Source organism: Nematostella vectensis, chromosome 2, assembly GCF_932526225.1.
Source record: "Nematostella vectensis chromosome 2, jaNemVect1.1, whole genome shotgun sequence".
NCBI classification, from domain to species: Eukaryota; Metazoa; Cnidaria; class Anthozoa; order Actiniaria; family Edwardsiidae; genus Nematostella; species Nematostella vectensis.
In genome coordinates, this window is record NC_064035.1 from 18,308,480 (window position 1) to 18,328,503 (window position 20,024).

The following is a 20,024-nucleotide window of genomic DNA, read 5'->3' on the forward strand; positions in this document are numbered from 1 at the left end:
TCGGGTTGCGCACTAAGTGACTGGGCTATACTCTGGTTGAGCACTTAGTGAATGGGCTATACTCGGGTTGCCCACTTAGTGACCGGGCTATACTCGAGTTGCACACTTATTGACTGGGTTATACCCGAGTTGCGCACTTAGTGACTGGGCTATACTCGGGTTGCGGACTTAGTGACTGCTGGACTATACTCGGGTTGCCTACTTTGTGACTGGGCTATACTCGTGTTGTGCACTTAGTGACTGGGCTATACTCGGGTTGCGGACTTAGTGACTGCTGGGCTATACTCGGGTTGCGCACTTAGTGACTGAGCTATACTTGGGTTGTGCACTTAGTGACTGGTCTATACTCGGGTTGCGCACTTAGTGACTGGTCTATACTCGGGTTGCGCACTTAGTGACTGGTCTATACTTGGGTTGCGCACTTAGTGACTGGGCTATACTCGGGTTGCACACTTAGTGACTGGGCTATACTCAGGTTGCGCACTTACTGACTGGGATATACTCGAGTTGCGCACTTAGTGACTGGGCTATACTCGAATTGCGCACCTATTGACTGCGATATACTCGAATTGCCCACTTAGTGACAGGGCTATACTCGGGTTGCGTATTAAGTGACTGGGCTATACTCGGGTTGCGCACTTAGTGACTGAGCTATACTTGGGTTGCGCACTTAGTGACTGGGCTATACTTGGGTTGCGCTCTTAGTGACTAAGCTATACTTGGGTTGCGCACTTAGTGACTGGTCTATACTCGGGTTGCGTTCTTAGTGTCTGGGCTATACTCGGGTTGCGCACTTATTGACTGGGCTATACTCGGGTTGCGCACTTAGTGACTGGGCTATACTCGGGTTGCGCACTTAGTGACTGGGCTATACTCGGGTTGCGCACTTAGTGACTGGGCTATACTCGTATTGCGCACTTAGTGACTGGGCTATACTCGGGTTGCGCACTTAGTGACTGGGCTATACTCGGGTTGCGCACTTAGTGACTGGGCTATACTCGGGTTGCGCACTTAGTGACTGAGCTATACTTGGGTTGTGCACTTAGTGTCTCAACTATACTCGGGTTGGGCTCTTAGTGACTGGGCTATACTCGGGTTGTCCACTTAGTGACTGGTCTATACTTGGGTTGCGCTCTTAGTGACTGGGCTATACTCGGGCTGCCCACTTAGTGACTGGGCTATACTTTGGTTGCACTCTTAGTGACTGGGCTATACTCGTGTTGCGCACTAAGTGACTGGGCTATACTCGGGTTGCCCACTTAGTGACTGGGCTATACTCGGGTTGCGCACTTAGTGACTGGGCTATACTCGGGTTGCACACTTAGTGACTGGGCTATACTCGGGGGTTGCGCACTTACTGACTGGGATATACTCGAGTTGCGCACTTAATGGCTGGGCTATACTCGGGTTGCGCGCTTAGTGACTGAGATATACTCGAATTGCGCCCTTATTGACTGCGATATTTTCGAATTGCCCACTTAGTGACAAGGCTCTACTCGGGTTGCCAACTTAGTGGCTGGGCTATACTCGGGTTGCGCTATTAGTGGCTGCGATATACTCGACGGGGGTCGCGCACTTAGTGACTAAGTGGAGGATATGGCATGGTTGCTTACTCAGCATCTTAGATAATATGAGCCAATTGGATTCTTTGCAGACTGTGTATATTTGTTTTCGGAAGATAGCTGCTTTTTCATTATTAAACTTGCTGGAAGTCAACAAGAGCTTTTTAAGTTGTTTTACTACACTGTTATTGAATTTTACATACGCTAGTAGTATCAGGATTTCGGGCTATACTCGGGTTGCGCTCTTAGGGTCTGGGCTATACTCGGGTTGCGCACTTAGTGACTGGGCTATACTCGGGTTGCGCACTTAGTGACTGGGCTATACTCGGGTTGCGCACTACCTGACTTGGCTTTACTCGGGTTGTGCACTCAGTGACTGGGCTATACTCGTGTTGCGCACTTAGTGACTGGGCTATACTCGGGTTGCGCACTAAGTGACTGGGCTATACTTGGGTTGCGCTCTTAGTGTCTGGGTTATACTCGGGTTGCGCTCTAAGTAACTGGGCTATACTCGGGTTGTGAACTTAGTGACTGTGCTATACTCGGGTTGCGCACTTAGTGACTGAGCTATACTCGGGTTGCGCACTAAGTGTCTTGGCTATACTCGGGTTGCGCACTTATTGACTGGTTTATACCCAAGTTGCGCACTTAGTGACTGGGCTATACTTGGGTTGCGCTCTTAGTGACTGAGCTATAATTGGGTTGCGCACTTAGTGACTGGTCTATACTCGGGTTGCGTTCTTAGTGTCTGGGCTATACTCGGGTTGCGCACTAAGTGACTGGGCTATACTCGGGTTGCGCACTTAGTGACTGGGCTATACTCGGGTTGCCCACTTAGTGACTGGGCTATACTCGGGTTGCGCACTAAGTGACTTGGCTATACTCGGGTTGCCCACTAAGTGACTGGGCTATACTCGGGTTGCGCACTTAGTGACTGAGTTATACTTGGGTTGCGCTCTTAGTGTCTGGGTTGTTCTCGGGTTGCGCACTAAGTGTCTTGGCTATACTCGGGTTGCCCACTAAGTGACTGGGCTATACTCGGGTTGCGCACTTAGTGACTAAGCTATTCTTGGGTTGCGCACTTAGTGACTGGGCTATACTTCGGTTGCGCTCTTAGTGACTGAGCTATACTTGGGTTGCGCATTCAGTGACTGGTCTATACTCGGGTTGCGTTCTTAGTGTCTGGGCTATACTCGGGTTGCGCACTAAGTGACTGGGCTATACTCGGGTTGCGCACTTAGTGACTGGGCTATACTCGGGTTGCGCACTTAGTGACTGGGCTATTTTCGGGTTGCACACTTAGTGACTGGGCTATACTCGGGTTGCGCACTTAGTGACTTGGCTATACTCTGGTTGCGCACTTAGTGACTGGGCTATACTCGGGTTGCGCACTTAGTGACTTGGCTATACTCGGGTTGCGCACTTAGTGACTGAGCTATACTCGGGTTGCGCACTTAGTGTCTTGGCTATACTCGGGTTGCGCTCTCAGTGACTGGGCTATACTCGGGTTGTCCAATTAGTGACTGGGCTATACTTGGGTTGTGCACTTCGTGACTGGGCTATACTTGGGTTGTCCAATTAGTGACTGGGCTATACTCGGGTTGCACACTAAGTGACTGGGCTATACTTGGGTTGTGCACTTAGTGGCTGGGCTTTACTCGGGTTGAGCACTTAGTGACTGGGCTATACTTGGGTTGTGCACTTAGTGACTGGGCTATACTCGGGTTGCACACTAAGTGACTGGGCTATACTTGGGTTGTGCACTTAGTGACTGGGCTATACTCGGGTTGTCCACTTAGTGACTGGGCTAAACTCGGGTTGTGCACTTAGTGACTGGGCTATACTCGGGTTGCACACTAAGTGACTGGGCTATACTCGGGTTGCACACTTAGTGACTGGGCTATACTCGGGTTGTGCACTTAGTGACTGGGCTATACTTGGGTTGTGCACTTAGTGACTGGGCTATACTCGGGTTGCACACTAAGTGACTGGGCTATACTTGGGTTGTGCACTTAGTGACTGGGCTATACTCGGGTTGAGCACTTAGTGAATGGGTTATATTGGAGTTGTGCACTTAGTGTCTGGGCTATACTCGGCGGGGGTTGCGCACTTAGTGACTAAGTGGAGGATATGTCACGGTTGCTTACTCAGCATAAAAAAATGAGCCAATTGGATTCGTTGCAGACTGTGGATCTTTATTTTTGCAGGATAGCTGCTTTCTCATTATTAAACTTGATGGAAGTCAACAAGAGGTTTTTAAGTTGTTTTACTACACTGTTTGTTTTATTGTCTAAGATTTTCCTAGTACGACCGTGCGAGTGGTAATCTGGGATGACGACATTCAAAGCTGATACACGTGTCACTGTCACTTCCGTAGATAACCCAGAAAGTGCTCTTCTGCTGGCAGGTCTTGCTCTCGCATTTTACCTGCGCTATATTTGGTGCTAACCATGGGTGCCCGCGTAATGAGACCACGTAATTAACCGGTGAGTGTGTCAAACGCATTTTTGGTACAAGCAATTGTCTCAGCACCGACTGCTAACCGTTTAAAACAAGCATGATCTCTATCTAAATTCTGATTTCCGTTAGAAAATGGTTATCAATTACAGATTTATATTTCTAGTTTTTCTGCTCATTTTCCGTGACATTATTTTTTTGCATGTGTTGCAGATGGCAGCTAGCTGCAAATTGCTTCGAGCAAATTTGCCAGAAAAAAAGCTAATTTCTCCCAGAAATATTGATTCGACGATTAGAATCATGCGAAAACCAGAATTTTATGATTATCTCAAATAAGTAAGCAATTGCAATTGAAGATATTTTGGTTGTAGTTTTTTCAATATTTGCAACAGTTTTCAAGGTGACGAATACGAATACATTCTTTTTTTTATAAGAACCTTTTTATAAGAACGTCCAGGCTGAGATTTCACCAAATTTTGAGAACATGCAAAGAACATGCCGAGGCTCAGATAGCAACAACATATTGCTTGTTAGTCTTATGTGTTCTAAAATGCAGACGTTCTTATAAAAAAAGGGTGTAATTTTTATGCAGAAAATCAATACAAATGTACCCTTGTTCCAGAGCCGTGAACGTCTCTCTATTTAGTGGCCAGCGAGGTCTTAACCTTCATCGTTCTCCCAACTCAAGGCAATATTTCTCTGCCCTAATACACGGACCCCGGTACCGAACATGTGCGTTATTGCGACCAAACAAATACGATTAACTCCCCGTTATTACCCAGTCTCCCTTGCAGTCGTATTCTGAGTCCACAACGGCTGCGTAACCCCCACGTTTTCACCCATATTTACGCGATAACTAGCAAAGACATAACAAAGGTATACGTTTAGGAAATTATTTACTACAATGTTTTTTTGTTATGAATTCCCAACTTCCTCGTAGCCCCAGTGTCCGCGTCCTATTTGCTGGGTCAAAGCACCCTTTGGTAACAAAACTAATGAGTAAGTTAGTATAGAATTTGAGGGAGAGGGTAAAGGGGGTTTGACCCTTCCCCCCCCCCCCCCACCGTCTTCTTGGGCTCCCCGGCAAAGTGTTCCTGGGGGAACAGGGAACAAAGGATAATACAGTTTTTTCTTGGGTATGCATATACCCCGAAACTATTCTAATTGGTGCGCGTTTTTAAATGATATAGGTGAGCTAAAAAACTAGATCCTCCCCTGTAATGATAGATATGGAAGATTGGATATGAAGAAAATCATGGCGTAAAGAAAGGTGAGACAATCGAAAACAGTGTTGTCTAATCCACAGTCTATCATCGGTGAGCTTTGTTTATTTATAAGTAGCTTTTTTGCACTTTTAAGTAGAAGCACCAAACTCGGCACATTGTTTCTCAAGTAAATAACGTTCCCATTGGATGCCAACTATCTGAAACTCTGGGGGGGGGGGGGGAGGGGGCGGAGAGTCAAACCAGCGATTTCTTTTTTCAGTATTGCTAAAAATGCAACAACAACATCAGCTTAACGTTACTTATAACACGTTGATACAGTGTAACGATCTGTCTTTTAACATTCTCGGTCAGGTCTGCTTATTAGATTTTAAACCCGCGTGCTGCGTTGCGCAGTGCATATTTAGGACTGGTGATTCTGGGTTGTAAATAATTGTTGACAATATTTTTTTGCGGGCGAAAAATTCATACTCATTTTGAAAATAATCTAGAAAATGCGCAAAAAGATTTAAGACGCCTTTATCCTAAAATAATTTATTTTTATTATCGTCATCATTGTTACTTCTGGAGTAGTTGTTGCTATCATTATCATCATGCAGATTTGCAGAAGGATTTTTCACAAAATCTTGTCCCTATATAAGATGGCGTATCGCACCTTGATCTCTAGATCTGCAAAAGGGCAATACTATAACACTCTTTCGACATCCAATTGCTATTTTTAAAGCAACTGATTTCATAAACAAAAACCACTTAATTGTTGATTCGTCCGTCTTTTGTGTTCTGAATGAAAGCCATGCACTAATACTGAGAGAGCTTTTGTATCTTTTATAGTCTACCTAAAGGAGCTATATTCGTCATTGAGAACGCGCCGTGTAAATAGAATGGAATAATTTCCATGAAAATCCAAAGACATGAATATCACACATTTTGTGGAAATAAAAGGGAACATATATTGCCAGTAAATTAAATAATTCCGAATAAAAATCCATGAGAAAGAAAATTTCAATGCAAATCTCACTCCCGGCGGTTATAATTGAGTTCAAAGAACACATTGATATGAATTTCATTATTCTTATCCATCTGTAAAGTATTTTTTCAATATGTTTTTTCGTTCCCCTGCGATTTGCTTTTATTTGACTTTTTTTTAGCACACACATAGACTTCTTGACGTCAGTGATACGTCATAGCTAAACTTATCTACTGCCTGCCTGCATATTAATGAGCTTAGTCGCTCGAAACAAACCATTTCCACCTGCGAATTACACATTCAGACCAAGCGCAATCGCTCACCTTTCAAACGGGGGCGTGCGTGGGCTGAAAATTCTAAATGTGAAGCTTCAATGACGTAATTTTCTCGACAACCGGCTAAAAGAATCCTTCCGAGTTTGAAGAGTATGGATTTTGGAGGCACTGTGAGTTGGAGCGAAAAAAACTAACCGCTTTAAGAACACATCTCCAAAGTGAAAAGTCAAGGCTTCAGTGTACGATTCAAGGTGAGAGGATCTTCCTGGATTGTTTCACCTAAAAAAACTCAGTTAAATCGATACATTTTAGAAAAAAGTTTTAAAATATTTTGAGAGCGCGAGGAAATATCAGTAAAACCCTAGAAAATCGATCACGAACATCGGTTTGACATCACGATCGAGTATGTTAATTCGCCTTTTTTGAATCTAATATGTATAGAAATATATTTGTACTGACACTTCGCTATAAGGCTTTTGAAAAAAAAAACACCCTAATCATTTCTGAAATTGGAGATTTTCTATTAAAAATACGTTCAAACTCGTTTTTTTTAGATATTACGGGGTGCATAAAAAGTATCTTTTATGTTTTAAACAAAAACACAAACGTCTAGTCACAGCTTGTCAAACTGTTAACAAGCAGTCGGGTTCTACTGTTTTTTGGTGTAGCTGGCTGGTATGAAGTAACACCAGAGAAATGGGATATTTTCAGTTGAAGTTCATCGAGAGCTCGGCGTTTTTTTTTTTTTTTTATGAAAACTTTTTCTGGAGCAGAGGTAGAAGTGCTTCTAGAAAAAAAATACATTTTCATTTTTACTTTTCACATACTTAAAAGAACTCCAGTTCAAAAACCTATACGTGAAAGGAAGGTTGTACATATTTCGCGTAATACTGAATTAACGTGTTCTTCATTATTCAGTCATCTAAACTCAGTGTTACGTTATTTCATTAAAAGTATTTATGGAAAAAATAAGTCACGAATTACCGCACAACGTCGGAACCCTGAAAAAGTACATTTTTTTAGCGTGCATGTTTTTTTGATAAACATATAGCAAAAGTGCCCACACTTGAAACAGGCCAGAGGCGAGGGTGGATATTGGGGGCATATGACTAACCCCAATAATTTTGTCATATAATTTCAGTCACCCAAGCAGTATTTTTTAGCTATTATCGAACAATGGGCTATTCCGCTTCTTCCCTCCCAATATTCATGACTATGATACGGCATAAAAAGCCTTCCATGTTTGCACCATCAAGAACTACAAGAAAAGGGAAATTACATTGATTGAATAGCCTGTAATATATTAGCCTCCGTCATCTTTGTCCCCGGAGTTCCCCTTGCAGTACAGTGTGATTCAACGGGCATTAGAAAAGATGGCCATTCCTCTCCTAGTCATTCAATTCCACAAAAATGGTAAACTTACAAAAAATGGGTAGGAATACTGTGGTAAGGTAAAAAAAAAAAGAAAGAAAGAAAGAAAAAAAGAAAAAAAAAGAAAGAAAGGAAGGAAGAAAGAAAGAGAGAAAGAAAGGAAGGAAAAAAGAAAGAAAATTGACCGATCCTCTGTAGCTTGGGCTTCTGTGGGAAGTTTTGTTTTCGTCTTTTTTATGCGGAAGCTTCAACATGTTCCCACGCGTTGTTAAAACGGAAGTCTTAAACTGGTTTAATCAACCAAACGCCCTGCGAGTAGGAGAGAGAGAGCGTTTCCTCTCCTCTGCACGCACACGGTAGGTGTGCAGTGTAGCCCGTGTCTGGAATACGTCTTCCGGTTTCATCTTTGAGTAATGGTAAACATCTACTATGGATGGATTCGAAGGCGTTACAAATAGTGTAGGCCACAGTGCAATGTCGTCAAAAAATAAATAAATCAGGTGCCTCTTAATTCGATCGACTGTGGGTTAAACGAGAGTAGAAATTCCACCCCTAGACTAGCCTACCAGTAGACTTTTGATGCTGTTTTCGGCGTCCTCCCCACCCTCCCCCGGCGCCTCTCATCTTTTGTCACTCGAATCCAAGATGGCGGCCACGAGCTGCGATTTCGGGTTATCGAGGGTTTTTCTCGCCGAAAAAAAAATCTAAAGCCTACATAGGCTAGGCCTAGACTTGCCGCAAGTCGCCTTCTTTGATTTCCCCTAAAAGGAGCGCGCGATCTAATGGGTATTTTTCTCAGTAAAAAAGTCTGGCGCGCCATTTTCTAAAAAAGCCTTGATTCCTTGCCCAATGTGTTGCGACTTCATAAATTGCTACAGCGAAAAAGAAAATAAAGACGAACCCCCCAAAAACGTAAACTCACAAGTAACCTAGGATCATAAGGATATCAAGTAGAAACTCACAGCCTTGAAAATTAAGATAAGCACCCGGCTTCGGCAGTCCGGTATACGCTACGGGCAACACGAGCGCGCCCCGAACACACTTCCGAACCGCTAGTTCCTGCCACTGACTATAACGTCATTACCCAGAGGCCCTGGCGGAGCGAGCTGCGCGTGTAGGCCGGTGTGTTCTGCTCCATGCTTTAGAAACAACACAATCCCTGCAAATTCTGGGAGGTTTCTCCTGTTTACTAATACTATCCACTGACAGGAGCTGTTTTTTTTTTGGAAGGAAAGGCTCTAAGGGGTTGAGTGCTCGATTTATGTATTCATTGTCCTCTAGAAACGCCTGCTTCTTGTTTTTGTTTTCACGTCAGTGACACAGTTCGCAGTGAAAGCAGCTTGCTCAGAGAGAGCGAGAGCTGTTTTCTCTGTAGAGTTTGCCCGTTTATCATGTCCACCTGAATCACAGGTAAGAAAGAGCACTACTTGATTTTCCCGGGATTCCGTGGACAGATTTGAATTAACTATCGCCCACGCTCTCAAGATTTGTTAGGAAAAATATGGTCGAGTCTGCCGGCGGGATGCTTTGTTACTATAAAATCTGTTATGTGTTTTCTGTGTAGTACTTCAGGTATTCCCCAGTGTGTAGTTGATGGAAAGGAACACAGTTCAATTTTTGTAAAAGAAATAATCATATTGGGCGTTGTTCTAAGCAGAGTTGCTTTACAGCTTTCTCTGGCAGACTTGATGTTTGGAGAAAGCGTTGAGGGTTCCATCACTTTGAATTATTTATCGCTTGTGTTACTTATCATAGATGGCCTGTTTCCTTTGCAAAGCGGTGTATTTTTACCTGAACACCGTTTGTCGTCTTTTTTAACTGCACCATTTTAATTTGATCATAAAACGTAATGCGTAATTATTGCTCGATAGACTTTTAAGTCGACAATTGATATTTTCGCTTACTTGTCGTGTATATATATTCAAATTGTGCGCTGTCTTCACTGTCGAAATTTATTGTTTTTGTCGTGAATCTGTAAAGCTCTTTACTCTTTGGTTTTCGCTGGTAGTTAATACTTATCTCTGCTTTTTTATTTCCAGATTGTTGTCAACAATGGATCACTCTTTTTGCTGAGATCAAATCTTCAAGAATTATATTACTAGTAATTTCGACGCAAGCTTGAAAACAGCCCTAAAGTTGTGTTGATTTTTGAGTAAATTTATTACGTCCACCGTTATGAATCCTCCTCAGAAACGTTTTATGGGAAAGTTGTGACTAAAAATGATGTCGGTACTTATAGAAACCAAGGTAAAATAAATGACTAATTTATGTTTGAAGAGGGAGGGCTTGTTGCTTGAGTGATTTTGCACAATGCACCTACCATCTTTGTTACAAAACCTTTATTTTCTTGTTTTGTTTTAGATTAAAAACACAAATAACACAAATTTGCCAACCATGTGTGGCTGGATATTTAACTATATTGTATGATTTAGTGAAAAACTTTGCTTTTGTTTACAACTGATGATTTGAATATGTTCTTATACTTCATATTTGTCGTTTCACAGGCATGTCTATATTGCACTTTTCTCTACCCCATTAAGACTCACCATTAATTTTATCATTTATTATATGTCCCAAACACGCAGTAGAAAAAAAATGCTCTATGTTGTTTACTTCTGTCTTTATTATTTATAAAAGTTGCTGTTTGTATTTTTACTAAGGTTGCCTTGATCAGATGATGGAAGAGGAAACAGCAGTGGTGTCTTCCAATGAAATGACAAAGCTACAAAGCCCTACTCATGATGTAAGAGATTGCTTCGTGATGGTTTTAAAATATTATATATTAGTGGGCACCTCTCAGAAGTTTTTATCATTAGTATTAACTTTGTGTTTTATTTTTCTGCTTCAGTGCTTGCTATAGCAGAAGGGGCCTGGGGGTCTACCCTTTGCTTCCCCAGTCCCCTCCTGACTCTCATAGCCAGAAACACATTTAAAGAAATGGATAATGAATTCTACCCTAGTTCACCCTAAAATCTGTATGGTCCTTTCCTTAAAAGGTATCCTTTTTGTGATCAGGTTTCTCACTGTTTACCTTTCTTCTGTCTAAAGAAGGTAACGCTTCATTCAGTTCCCTGTGGACTTGTTGTGTGTCATGTTAAGTGCCTAGTAGTTGTGTCTCTTTAGTGTGCGCATAAGACTGAAATTCCTAAAACATGTGCTTGACCAATCAGAGGCTGCAGGGATATCAACAAGCCCACAGATAGAAAAACACAATGGGCACATCTAAAGGGATCCCCTCGGGACCAAAGGCACTTAAATCACATAGTTTACCACTTTTTTTACCTAGGGTACTCTGCTTAGGTGCTTGGTACCACCCAGGAGCTCCACTACAAAAAGAACCTCCTTTATATTGACATAAAAGATTTTGTTGTTGTTTTTTGATATGGCCAATTTTAGAGTATATTGTGTCTTGTTTTTTTTGGTTTCCCATCTCCCTGTGCATATCAAACAAAATGTAAACATACTTTGCTATTTACCCAGAACACTTCTGTACCTACTGTGACAACAGCAGAAGTTTCAAGTGCTGAAACTACTTCGAAAGCTGAATCGCCACGGCAACAACCTCAAGCAGTTACCATGACCAGTGATGTGTCATCCTTCAGTTCTGTTCATGTGCAGCAAAGTCCAGCCTTTTCAAAGATGCGCAGTTTACAACTAACCTCTGTATCAGAGGTACGTGGTTGCTATACACAAGGTTTTATATATAAGAACAATTATTGTTTTTAAGCCTGGATGTTCTCAATCCAATTGTTCTTATTAATTATAATGCCCTTAATGTTAAATGATTTTTTTTTCTCAGCCAATTCAGGCGAACCCACGTAAGATGCTTGTTAGAAGTCCAGCAGTACGGAGTACTTCATCACCCCCCCTGCCCCCTGACGACACCTCTGAGGTAAACAAATTGCTGTTTATTTTGTTACTAACCAAGTTGTAAATTATTGGATTTGACTTTATGAGAATCAGCTGTCTGTCATATCTTTGTCTGAATATGAAAAAAAAATGTTTACATTTCACTTGATTTAAAATTGGTTTCTTCTTCATCTCAGGTCATTACACATTCCTGTGTAACAAACACTAGCTTTGAGTCATGTCATTCATTTGATAGTGGCATTGTCAGCGAGTTTTCCTCACGGCCAGAAAATGCAGGAAAATCCTCCAAGCAAGGCTCATTTTCAAGAGGTATGTAAATCCTTCTCTAGGCTCAAACCTATTTTTTTCTATTCCTGAAAAAAAATTATTTTGGTTAATTCTAGATAACTCCTTTGAATATACTGACTCGACGGGTACTGACCTAAATGAATTTATTATCAAGACTCTTAAAAATCCAAGGTAAAGTCTACAATATAATCTTTATTGTTGTTGTAATGGTATTCTTGACTTGACATACATTTTATATGCTCCATTCTCTAGGGATAGAAAGTTTGTCATGAAACTTGAACATGATTTTCTCAACTTCATACAGGATCCATTGTAAGTACTGTCCAAAGTATGCTTTGTCACTAACCTGCAGTGATTATCTCATGTTATTTGTGAATACTCGTTATGAAGGCAACCATAGCTGCTTTAGCTGGATGTGGATGGCTCACTATTTCATGTGTGGGTGGCTAATTTGGAAGAGCAGTCTCATATTGCCTGTGCTCCAAGGATTTTTTAAATAAAAAAATCAATGTTTCCCCTCTAACAGGAGGTGAAAAATGTACGTTGTTTTAGTTGTAAAGATACTCTTTTCCCCAACTTGTTTTATTGAGACAAATAAGCTTGTTATTAAGGCAAAACATAGAATTTATGTCATATAAAGGTGGCAAATAGAAACTGCAGTCTCCAGTTTTACCACATTTATATAAACTTACTGATATTTTTTCAGGACTATTTACATAAACTATCCCCCAATGACATCCTATCATCGCATGATAGTGCATCGGGTGGCAGCCTACTTTGGCATGGACCACAATGTTGACCAGCAGACAGGGAAATCAGTCATTATTAACAAAAGTGTCACAACAAGAATGTAAGTAAACCTCTGTAAACACTGTTGATGTTTTAACATGCCTCTTTGCCTGTTTTAACATGCCTCTTTGCCTGTTTTATCTTGGGTTAATTCTCTACCTGCTTAGCTATCATAGCCATCCTTGATATGCAAATGTTCTAAACTAAATTAAACCCTAGTCACAGGTTCAGGGCATGTTTTTCTATCGTTTGACACTTTAATCTGTGGATTGCACAATTCAAGCATACTTTTAAAATTATGTTATATAATTCTTTTATTGGTCCAAACCTTTTAGTTTTTAGATAAAAGGTAGTGTAATGGATCTCCAATAACCATTTCTCCATTACTTATTCACAGCCCAGAGCAGCGTTTTGCTGATCTTGTGTGCTTATCAAGAGAAGAGTCCGAAGACTCAGAAGGGGCAATGCCTAGGTCAATACTGAGACGGCAGAACACACCATCGGATGATAGTACCCCACCTAAGGTAGGTCAATACTGAGACATAAAACCTTCTGATGGTTGTAAAGCAAAGATGGAGTTTTTAAAGTCAATTGGTATTATTAAAACAGAAGCAAATATTCATCAAGTGAGAGAATTTATGTGAAAGCTATTTTGATATTGAGGTGGCTAATAATAATGTACATACTACACAGCATATTCACTATTTCTAATTGATATCAAGGTTGACAGTCCCATAATGATGCTGGGAGGTATGGAAAGATCTAAATCAATAGAAGAGAGGGAAGAAGAGTATGTAAAAGCGCGGCAAAGAATATTCAACAACCCTAATGTAGGTAACATTGCATAAAATGTTTAGATAGTGACGTCACACATTAATGACTCTCATTTGTTAATACATTTATTATTGTCAACCACAGCACCACTATCATTAGTACTTCGTTATCATTAACATCACAGCTATAAGCATCATACCACTTTTGAGCAACCCAACTAATATTATCATCAATGGACATAACCACCATCCCAACTACTATAAGTAACACTACTATTCAGCACCAGCATGATGACCATCATCAACATTATTAATTCGCCTCTATCAGCAATTGCACCAATAACATCTCCTCTATCATCGTCATCAACATTGGTGTCATCATCATCTTAAAAAATTACTACTCCAGACAACACTTCACATACCCTTATCACCACTATCAGAACCGCATTGCTATCATCATGCCCAGCAATTAAATGTAATTCATCATCAACTCCATTGTTAGCTTTGACTGTTCTGACACTGCATTGTGGTTGTTGTTAGTCCCGACAGTCATCGCAGTCTTCACATTCATCAAAGGGAGACAGTGATATGCCGCACCCTCAGATTCTTACAAGGTAATCATGCTACTGCAGATATTTGGAAATAATCATGTGGAGAAGCTAGCCAGCACAGCTACACAGCTTTATTTCGAATTTGGGCATTTTCTCTCTAATGTTTGCAACAGTGAATATTTTGTTGTGTTTCTATTGTATTTAGTGAATGTAGTGTTAAAGCATGGAAATAATGTAGTGTAAGTCTAGGCCATATACAGTGAATAGGCCTAGACTTACCACCTTATTACACTTAATTTTCGCGACGTCAAAATTTTCACGATTTTGAGATGGCAATATTTCAAGACACTTTATTTTCGTGATTTTGGAATAAAATATAAAGCAAAACAAGTGGAATAAAAATGTGCTGTAATCATCAAAACTGAAACAATTTGTAACAAAAAGGTGCGAGGGCTAATTTTAGTTTCATAAAAATCTATAAATACAAGTCCAACTCAACCCCTTACCCTTCTATTTGTACATTAGATGACTAAATAGACAAGGTGATTCCACAAAGCTTATTAAACGGCCAATATTCCCCATAAGGCTTCTTGTGTACTCACTCAATTTTTGCACATCCTAATTTTTGCGTCACTTTATTTTCGTGAATGTTTTAAAATCGTGACATTCACAAAATTAAAGTGACACGAACATTAAGTGTAAAAAGGTAATACTGAAAAAAATAACCTCAAGTGTACCTTCACCCTCTTGCAAGATTGGGATTTAAAAGATTATATTAGAATTGCTGTTTGAGTCAATCGGTAAGGCAGTTTGAAGGTTAGGGAGTGGTTCGTAGAGTGTCCATGCCTCTTACGTTATTCATTCTAAGATGACAAGTGTATCTGCTTTTAAAGGGAAGAGGCAGAATTCCTCCAGGCATTCACAGATGAAATGACCCCTAGGATACTCAAGTCCAGGTCATTTGACGAGAGAACAATGGACAGACCTCCTTTTACTGGGCCAGGTAATTGACAACTCACTTATTCTAGTACATTGCAGTCTAGGCAACATGATAAAAAAAACATGGATGGATGCTTTTACTTCATGTCTGACTCTAAATCTGCTATAAATTACTACAAGGAAGCTTGGAGTAGAAATGAAACTGGAGATGTTTGTGGCATGACTCATACATTAAATCTGCATTGTCAGCAGTTAACTTTTGGAGGGTCGACAAAACCTAAAGGACAACAGAATCTATTAGAATCTATGCTATTCAAAAAGCCATCGATCACATCCTAAAAGAAACTCTCAAATAGACCCACTGCTTTCACAATTTTGAAATATTTTTTTATGTTTTCCGTTAAAAATAATAGATATTATTAGGTAATTAACATAAACTGGTGAAAATGCCACTTAAACTCTTATTTTTGCAAGATATAGTTTTTTGTATGGAGAGGAAAGTTTAAAACCCTGGTTTACAACGGCAAGGTGTCCATGGCAGTGTCAGTAAGACTTCAGCACTAACAGTGCTGCATAAGTCAGTGTTATTCAGACAAGTCATCTTTTCCAGGAATTCAAATCCTGTCCAACAAGCATAGGCTTCTTCCTCGATCCAAGAGCACCCCAGCCTACGGACATTCCGATATGCCGGCTAGTCTAGCAAGTGCAAAGCACCTGAGTGGGTTCTCTGGTGTCCAGTACTGGTCCCCAGAGGGTGTGCCATTAGTTGCTACTACACTACCAACAGGGGAAATGGTCATGACTCCAGGAGTTTTGCCAGTTATGGCTACTGGACCAGCAACCATGCCATCTGCAGGTATGTACTGCTACATCCTGATAGGCGTTTTTATTGGGCTTTTCCTGTAAACAAATAATAGTTTAAGCTTAGCATGCATCTTATCTAACGTTTCCTTGTGCATAATTTGGTAGGTGGTATGATTTGGTCATCAGCTCCTCCAGACTATGTGACTCAAGACGTCATGCTAATCAACCCTAACACAGGTAAGATATTTCTGAAAATGGTGACAAGAACAATGCAGTGGAATTAAACAGCATATTTGCTGTTTTTTTATTATTTTTATTTTCTCAAATGTTGCCGTTACAACTGACACAGCCCCTGGCAACTCAAATGCACACATGTATTTTCCAGGCTCCCCAGCTCTTGGGCCAGATGGCCAGCCACTCATTGTGCAGCAAGCCTATCAGTCCATGGTGGTAAAGTCAGGCAGCGCTCACGCCGGAGTACAGCCCCACCCATCCCAAGGGTCACTGCAGCCGCAAGGTACCCATTACCCCCAAGGAGTCGCTGTGTCGGGAGCTTCTGCATCAGGGCAGATGATGATGCAGTCACCATATATGGGCACGTCTCCACAGCCTGTATATGTAATGCAACAGCAGGCCAGACCACCTTTTAATCAGCCGCAAATGGTATGTTATTGTATGTTTAACATTTGACTCCATTGTGTGCTTACACTGTAATTTTTATAATTATTCTGTACTTTTTTTCATGTCACCAAACCTCTGGGAATTGTTTCCGTGTAACTGAAAAAGACAAACACTAACTTAATTTAGTTTTTCTGTGATTGTAAGGTTTGCAGATAAAGTTAAGTTGGCTAATGAGCATTTTTTGTTGACTTGTTTCAGGGGTCAGAAGGAGTAGGCTCTAGCCAGTGGCAGGCGGGGGCTACACCCCTTTCCTCGCCATATCAGGACATGACAGGCCAAATGGCAGCACTCACTGTGAGTGGGCAGCCACTAGACGCTGATGTGGCATACCACGAGGAGTCTGTTTCCGTGGCATCGTCTTCTGCAGCAATACCAATGTACGGTTCTACCATGGCCCAGGCCAGTCTACCAGGACAGCCTGGACAGTACCAGTATGTAATCCCAACTCAGCCTGGCATCCCGTCACAATTCATATCCCCTGGCCAGGCACCGCATATGGTGTTACCACCTGGATCCCCAGTCCAACAAGTTCCTGGATACCAGCCAGCATACTTACACACACCCTACCAGCCACAGTATGGGCTAAACAAAGATGTCGCAACACTTTCTCACGCACGTTCCCACACTCCACCTACACCACCACGCACATCCTCGCCTGCACTCGCTCAAGCGTACACCCAACCCACAATGCAAGTGAGCTCTCTCCCCAGCCATCAGGGAGCACCTTTTAGGCAACCACAAGCTGCCCCTCAAGCGATGCCCTCCATGGTGCCTATGTTGATGCAGGGTGGACACCCGGTCCCTGTAGGCGGCATGGTACCCTACGCGTATGCACCTCCAGTGTCATACCAGCCCTTTCAGGTCCAAGGCAAGTATCAGCAGGCTCAGAAGAGGGGTTATGGCCAAGACAGAAGGCAGCAGAAGACATCTGAGTTTTATAGTACTGAGGGCGCTCCTATAGCCTATGGTGAACCTGGTGTTGTAGCTATGGACAGGAATCTTTATGCTCAGCAGAGGTACGAGACACCATTTCACTTTTTACTCTATCTAATTGGTAAAGCTAATGTGAAGTCTGGGTTGTGAACAGTTTGTTTGTCTCCGGTTTCCATCCATGCTCCGGGAAGATGAGGTATCCCTCCTAGGCCATAGAAAATTTAAAGCACATAACACAACTGCAAAAAAAACGGACTCGATTTTCTACAGCCGTGCACATCTTACAAAACAAATGATTGCACGTTTCATTTCGTTTCTGTTTTCTTTATGGCGTCATTTTATTAATATGTGGCAACTTTTATTTTTGCATGTTTCCAGTGAGGATAATGTGGTGATGAAATTATGAACCCATCAGTAGACTTGACCATCGTACACTTTTTGTCTCAGATTCGGACAAGTATCCGTAGGAGTACAGTACCAGGCTAAATCTAAGTCTAAGCAGACTTACAAGAAAGGCCAAGGTTCTCGTAGCAACAGCGGCGAGTCTGGGACAATGGAGCGCCAGAGCAGCGCCAAGTCTTTAGACTCTGATAGTGCACCATGTAAGTAGAATGTGCTATAAAACAATGATAATGCACAAATATAGCATGGACCAAACGTGCCAGAGCGAGATACCATCGTGTAACTGCTCGGTATACAGTCATTTGACAAAAGTTTGTCGTGAAGCGGCTTCGCTACTACGCAACAAGCCCGAATGTGAGCATGGGTAAAAAACACTGTAGCCTAGCTGCATATATTAGCCACCACATAACTTTAGACTTGGACGCGGTAGTGGTGGCTAATATATGCAGCTAGACGCTTCAGTGTTTTTTACCCATGCTTACATGCGGGCTTTTCGCGTAGTCGCAAAGCCGGTTGACGTCATTCTTTTCTCAAACGACTGTATGTTTTTAAAATACCCACTTGCGTCGGAGCTGGCCTAAAAGTGGAGGGGGGGAGGGTAGGGGTCAAAACGAAATTGAGAGATAAAGCTATGGAGGGGCGTTGATTTAGAACATTCTCGAACTTCTCAAAAGCTAAAAGCAGAATTTTCATGAAAAACAGCGTCATTAGCTCTTTTCCCAAAACCTCCTCCATATTTACCCTCCCTCCCACCTTCCAAGCTCCCCTTGTCCGCCCCCTGTGTAACGAGATGCCCTTATGTAATTACACGTATTCCTCTGCAGCCAACGTGCTTGAAGTCTACGAGCTGTCAGTGGGCATAAAACCCAGCGAAGTCGAGATTCTCTTGGAAGAGCTCAAATCCTCGGGTGCTCTTTTAGAGTGGCCACAAGATGCTTCTACTACGCCCGAGACAGTAATACGGGCCGTATTCCCTAGCCCGTCTGCCGCAGAACACGCCCTGTCTTTGGCTAGCAAAGGTGGCTTCAAGCTGCGCTACCCAGGTGCTGTCCGCATCGCTGCGCAAACCGCAGAGGTCGGCACTCCTGAGGCCTCGAACTCTTAGCTAGGAATTTTTACGTTTCAATAAGTATTTTATTTTGTATTTTGATTTTTATATGGCTGTTTGAAGAAGCCTTCAGGATTTGATCCCGTATAGGAGCAGATAGCCGCTAGATGCTCGATAATTATTATAAGGGGAATTTGAGAAAAGTGGAAAACCTCTAGAGATGTAAGAAATGCCTTAATTAAATTACCATAACAAATCCGATATTGTTGTGCTTGTGAGTGTTTTTTTTTTTTTTGCTTTGATATTATACGACACTTTTTTTTTTATAGTATTGATTTTGGCTTGGATGATCCCCTAGGCATAAGTGACTCATCTTCCTACATACTTTTAATTAGAAACTCCATACCTAGATTTGTCTTAATTTAGAAAAAAAAAAATTCGCTGTGATACGATACAAATAAATACATATTTCTAACGTCGCTATATGGTCCGGGACCCTTAGCCGCAAACGTACGAACGTACGGCGCTGTACCATTCCCGCCTTCCGTGGCCTCCGTTACAGATGAGTTATTACTTTCTACATTTGTAGAAAGGGTCTTGAATTGCTAGAACCTGTAGAATAGTTCTTTTTTATAAGAACGTCTAATTTTTAGTCGAGGCTGAACCGTTCTTATTTTTGGGACATTTTAAGGCTGAATATGTTCTTAATGATATATGTGTTTAGTGTTTTTTGGACATGGCTGAATATGTTCTTAACGATGTATAATGTGTTTAGTGTATATAAGAATATAATACCCAATGGATTAGAGTGGTTTTCAAAAACCCGTGAAATACTATTTAGGTTATTTAGCTCCAACTCTCTGTTTTCTTTTGTTCTGGGTTGCACGGGATTTTGAAAACCACAGGCCCGTACCCATTATTTTTCTTGGGGGGAGGGGGGGTGCGGAATCCGAAAAAGTGGACCTCATTTTTTCGGGGGGGGGGGGAAGGGGGGGGGGAGTTCTCTGATAAAATCCGACCACCCCCGAAAGATCAAAGATGGGTTTTTTTATGCCTTTGCATTATCTCCACAGGACGTTTATTGTCGGATT

General features: G+C 41.7%; 1 protein-coding gene across 3 annotated transcripts; it reads left to right on the forward strand.

Moving 5' to 3' along the window:
• Positions 1 to 6,514: 6,514 nt before the first annotated feature.
• LOC5509064 (R3H domain-containing protein 2) lies at positions 6,515 to 19,194 on the forward strand. Of its 3 annotated transcripts, none has more exons than XM_032377902.2 (19): positions 6,515 to 6,735; positions 9,895 to 10,102; positions 10,516 to 10,598; positions 11,336 to 11,527; positions 11,655 to 11,747; positions 11,902 to 12,034; positions 12,109 to 12,184; positions 12,266 to 12,325; positions 12,720 to 12,863; positions 13,200 to 13,326; positions 13,525 to 13,632; positions 14,116 to 14,189; positions 15,020 to 15,129; positions 15,676 to 15,921; positions 16,035 to 16,106; positions 16,255 to 16,532; positions 16,749 to 17,566; positions 17,931 to 18,085; positions 18,710 to 19,194. In XM_032377902.2, the coding sequence occupies exons 3-19, from the start codon at positions 10,530 to 10,532 to the stop codon at positions 18,988 to 18,990; spliced, it is 3,036 nt and encodes a 1,011-aa protein (XP_032233793.2). In that variant the 5' UTR covers positions 6,515 to 6,735; positions 9,895 to 10,102; positions 10,516 to 10,529; the 3' UTR covers positions 18,991 to 19,194. The 3 variants fall into 3 exon arrangements, with proteins under 3 accessions (XP_032233793.2, XP_032233792.2, XP_032233794.2); XM_032377901.2 differs by lacking the exon at positions 6,515 to 6,735 and adding an exon at positions 8,926 to 9,265; XM_032377903.2 differs by lacking the exons at positions 6,515 to 6,735; positions 9,895 to 10,102 and adding an exon at positions 10,704 to 10,851 and having other exon boundaries at positions 10,510 to 10,598.
• The last annotated feature ends 830 nt before the right edge of the window (positions 19,195 to 20,024 follow it).

Coding starts and splice junctions, on each gene's coding strand:
- LOC5509064 (XM_032377902.2), top strand. CDS start 10,530: ATGATGGAAGAGGAAACAGCAGTGGTGTCTTCCAATGAAATGACAAAG. Junction 14,190..15,019: donor CACCCTCAGATTCTTACAAG/GTAATCATGCTA, acceptor CTGCTTTTAAAG/GGAAGAGGCAGAATTCCTCC. Junction 16,533..16,748: donor CTTTTAATCAGCCGCAAATG/GTATGTTATTGT, acceptor GACTTGTTTCAG/GGGTCAGAAGGAGTAGGCTC.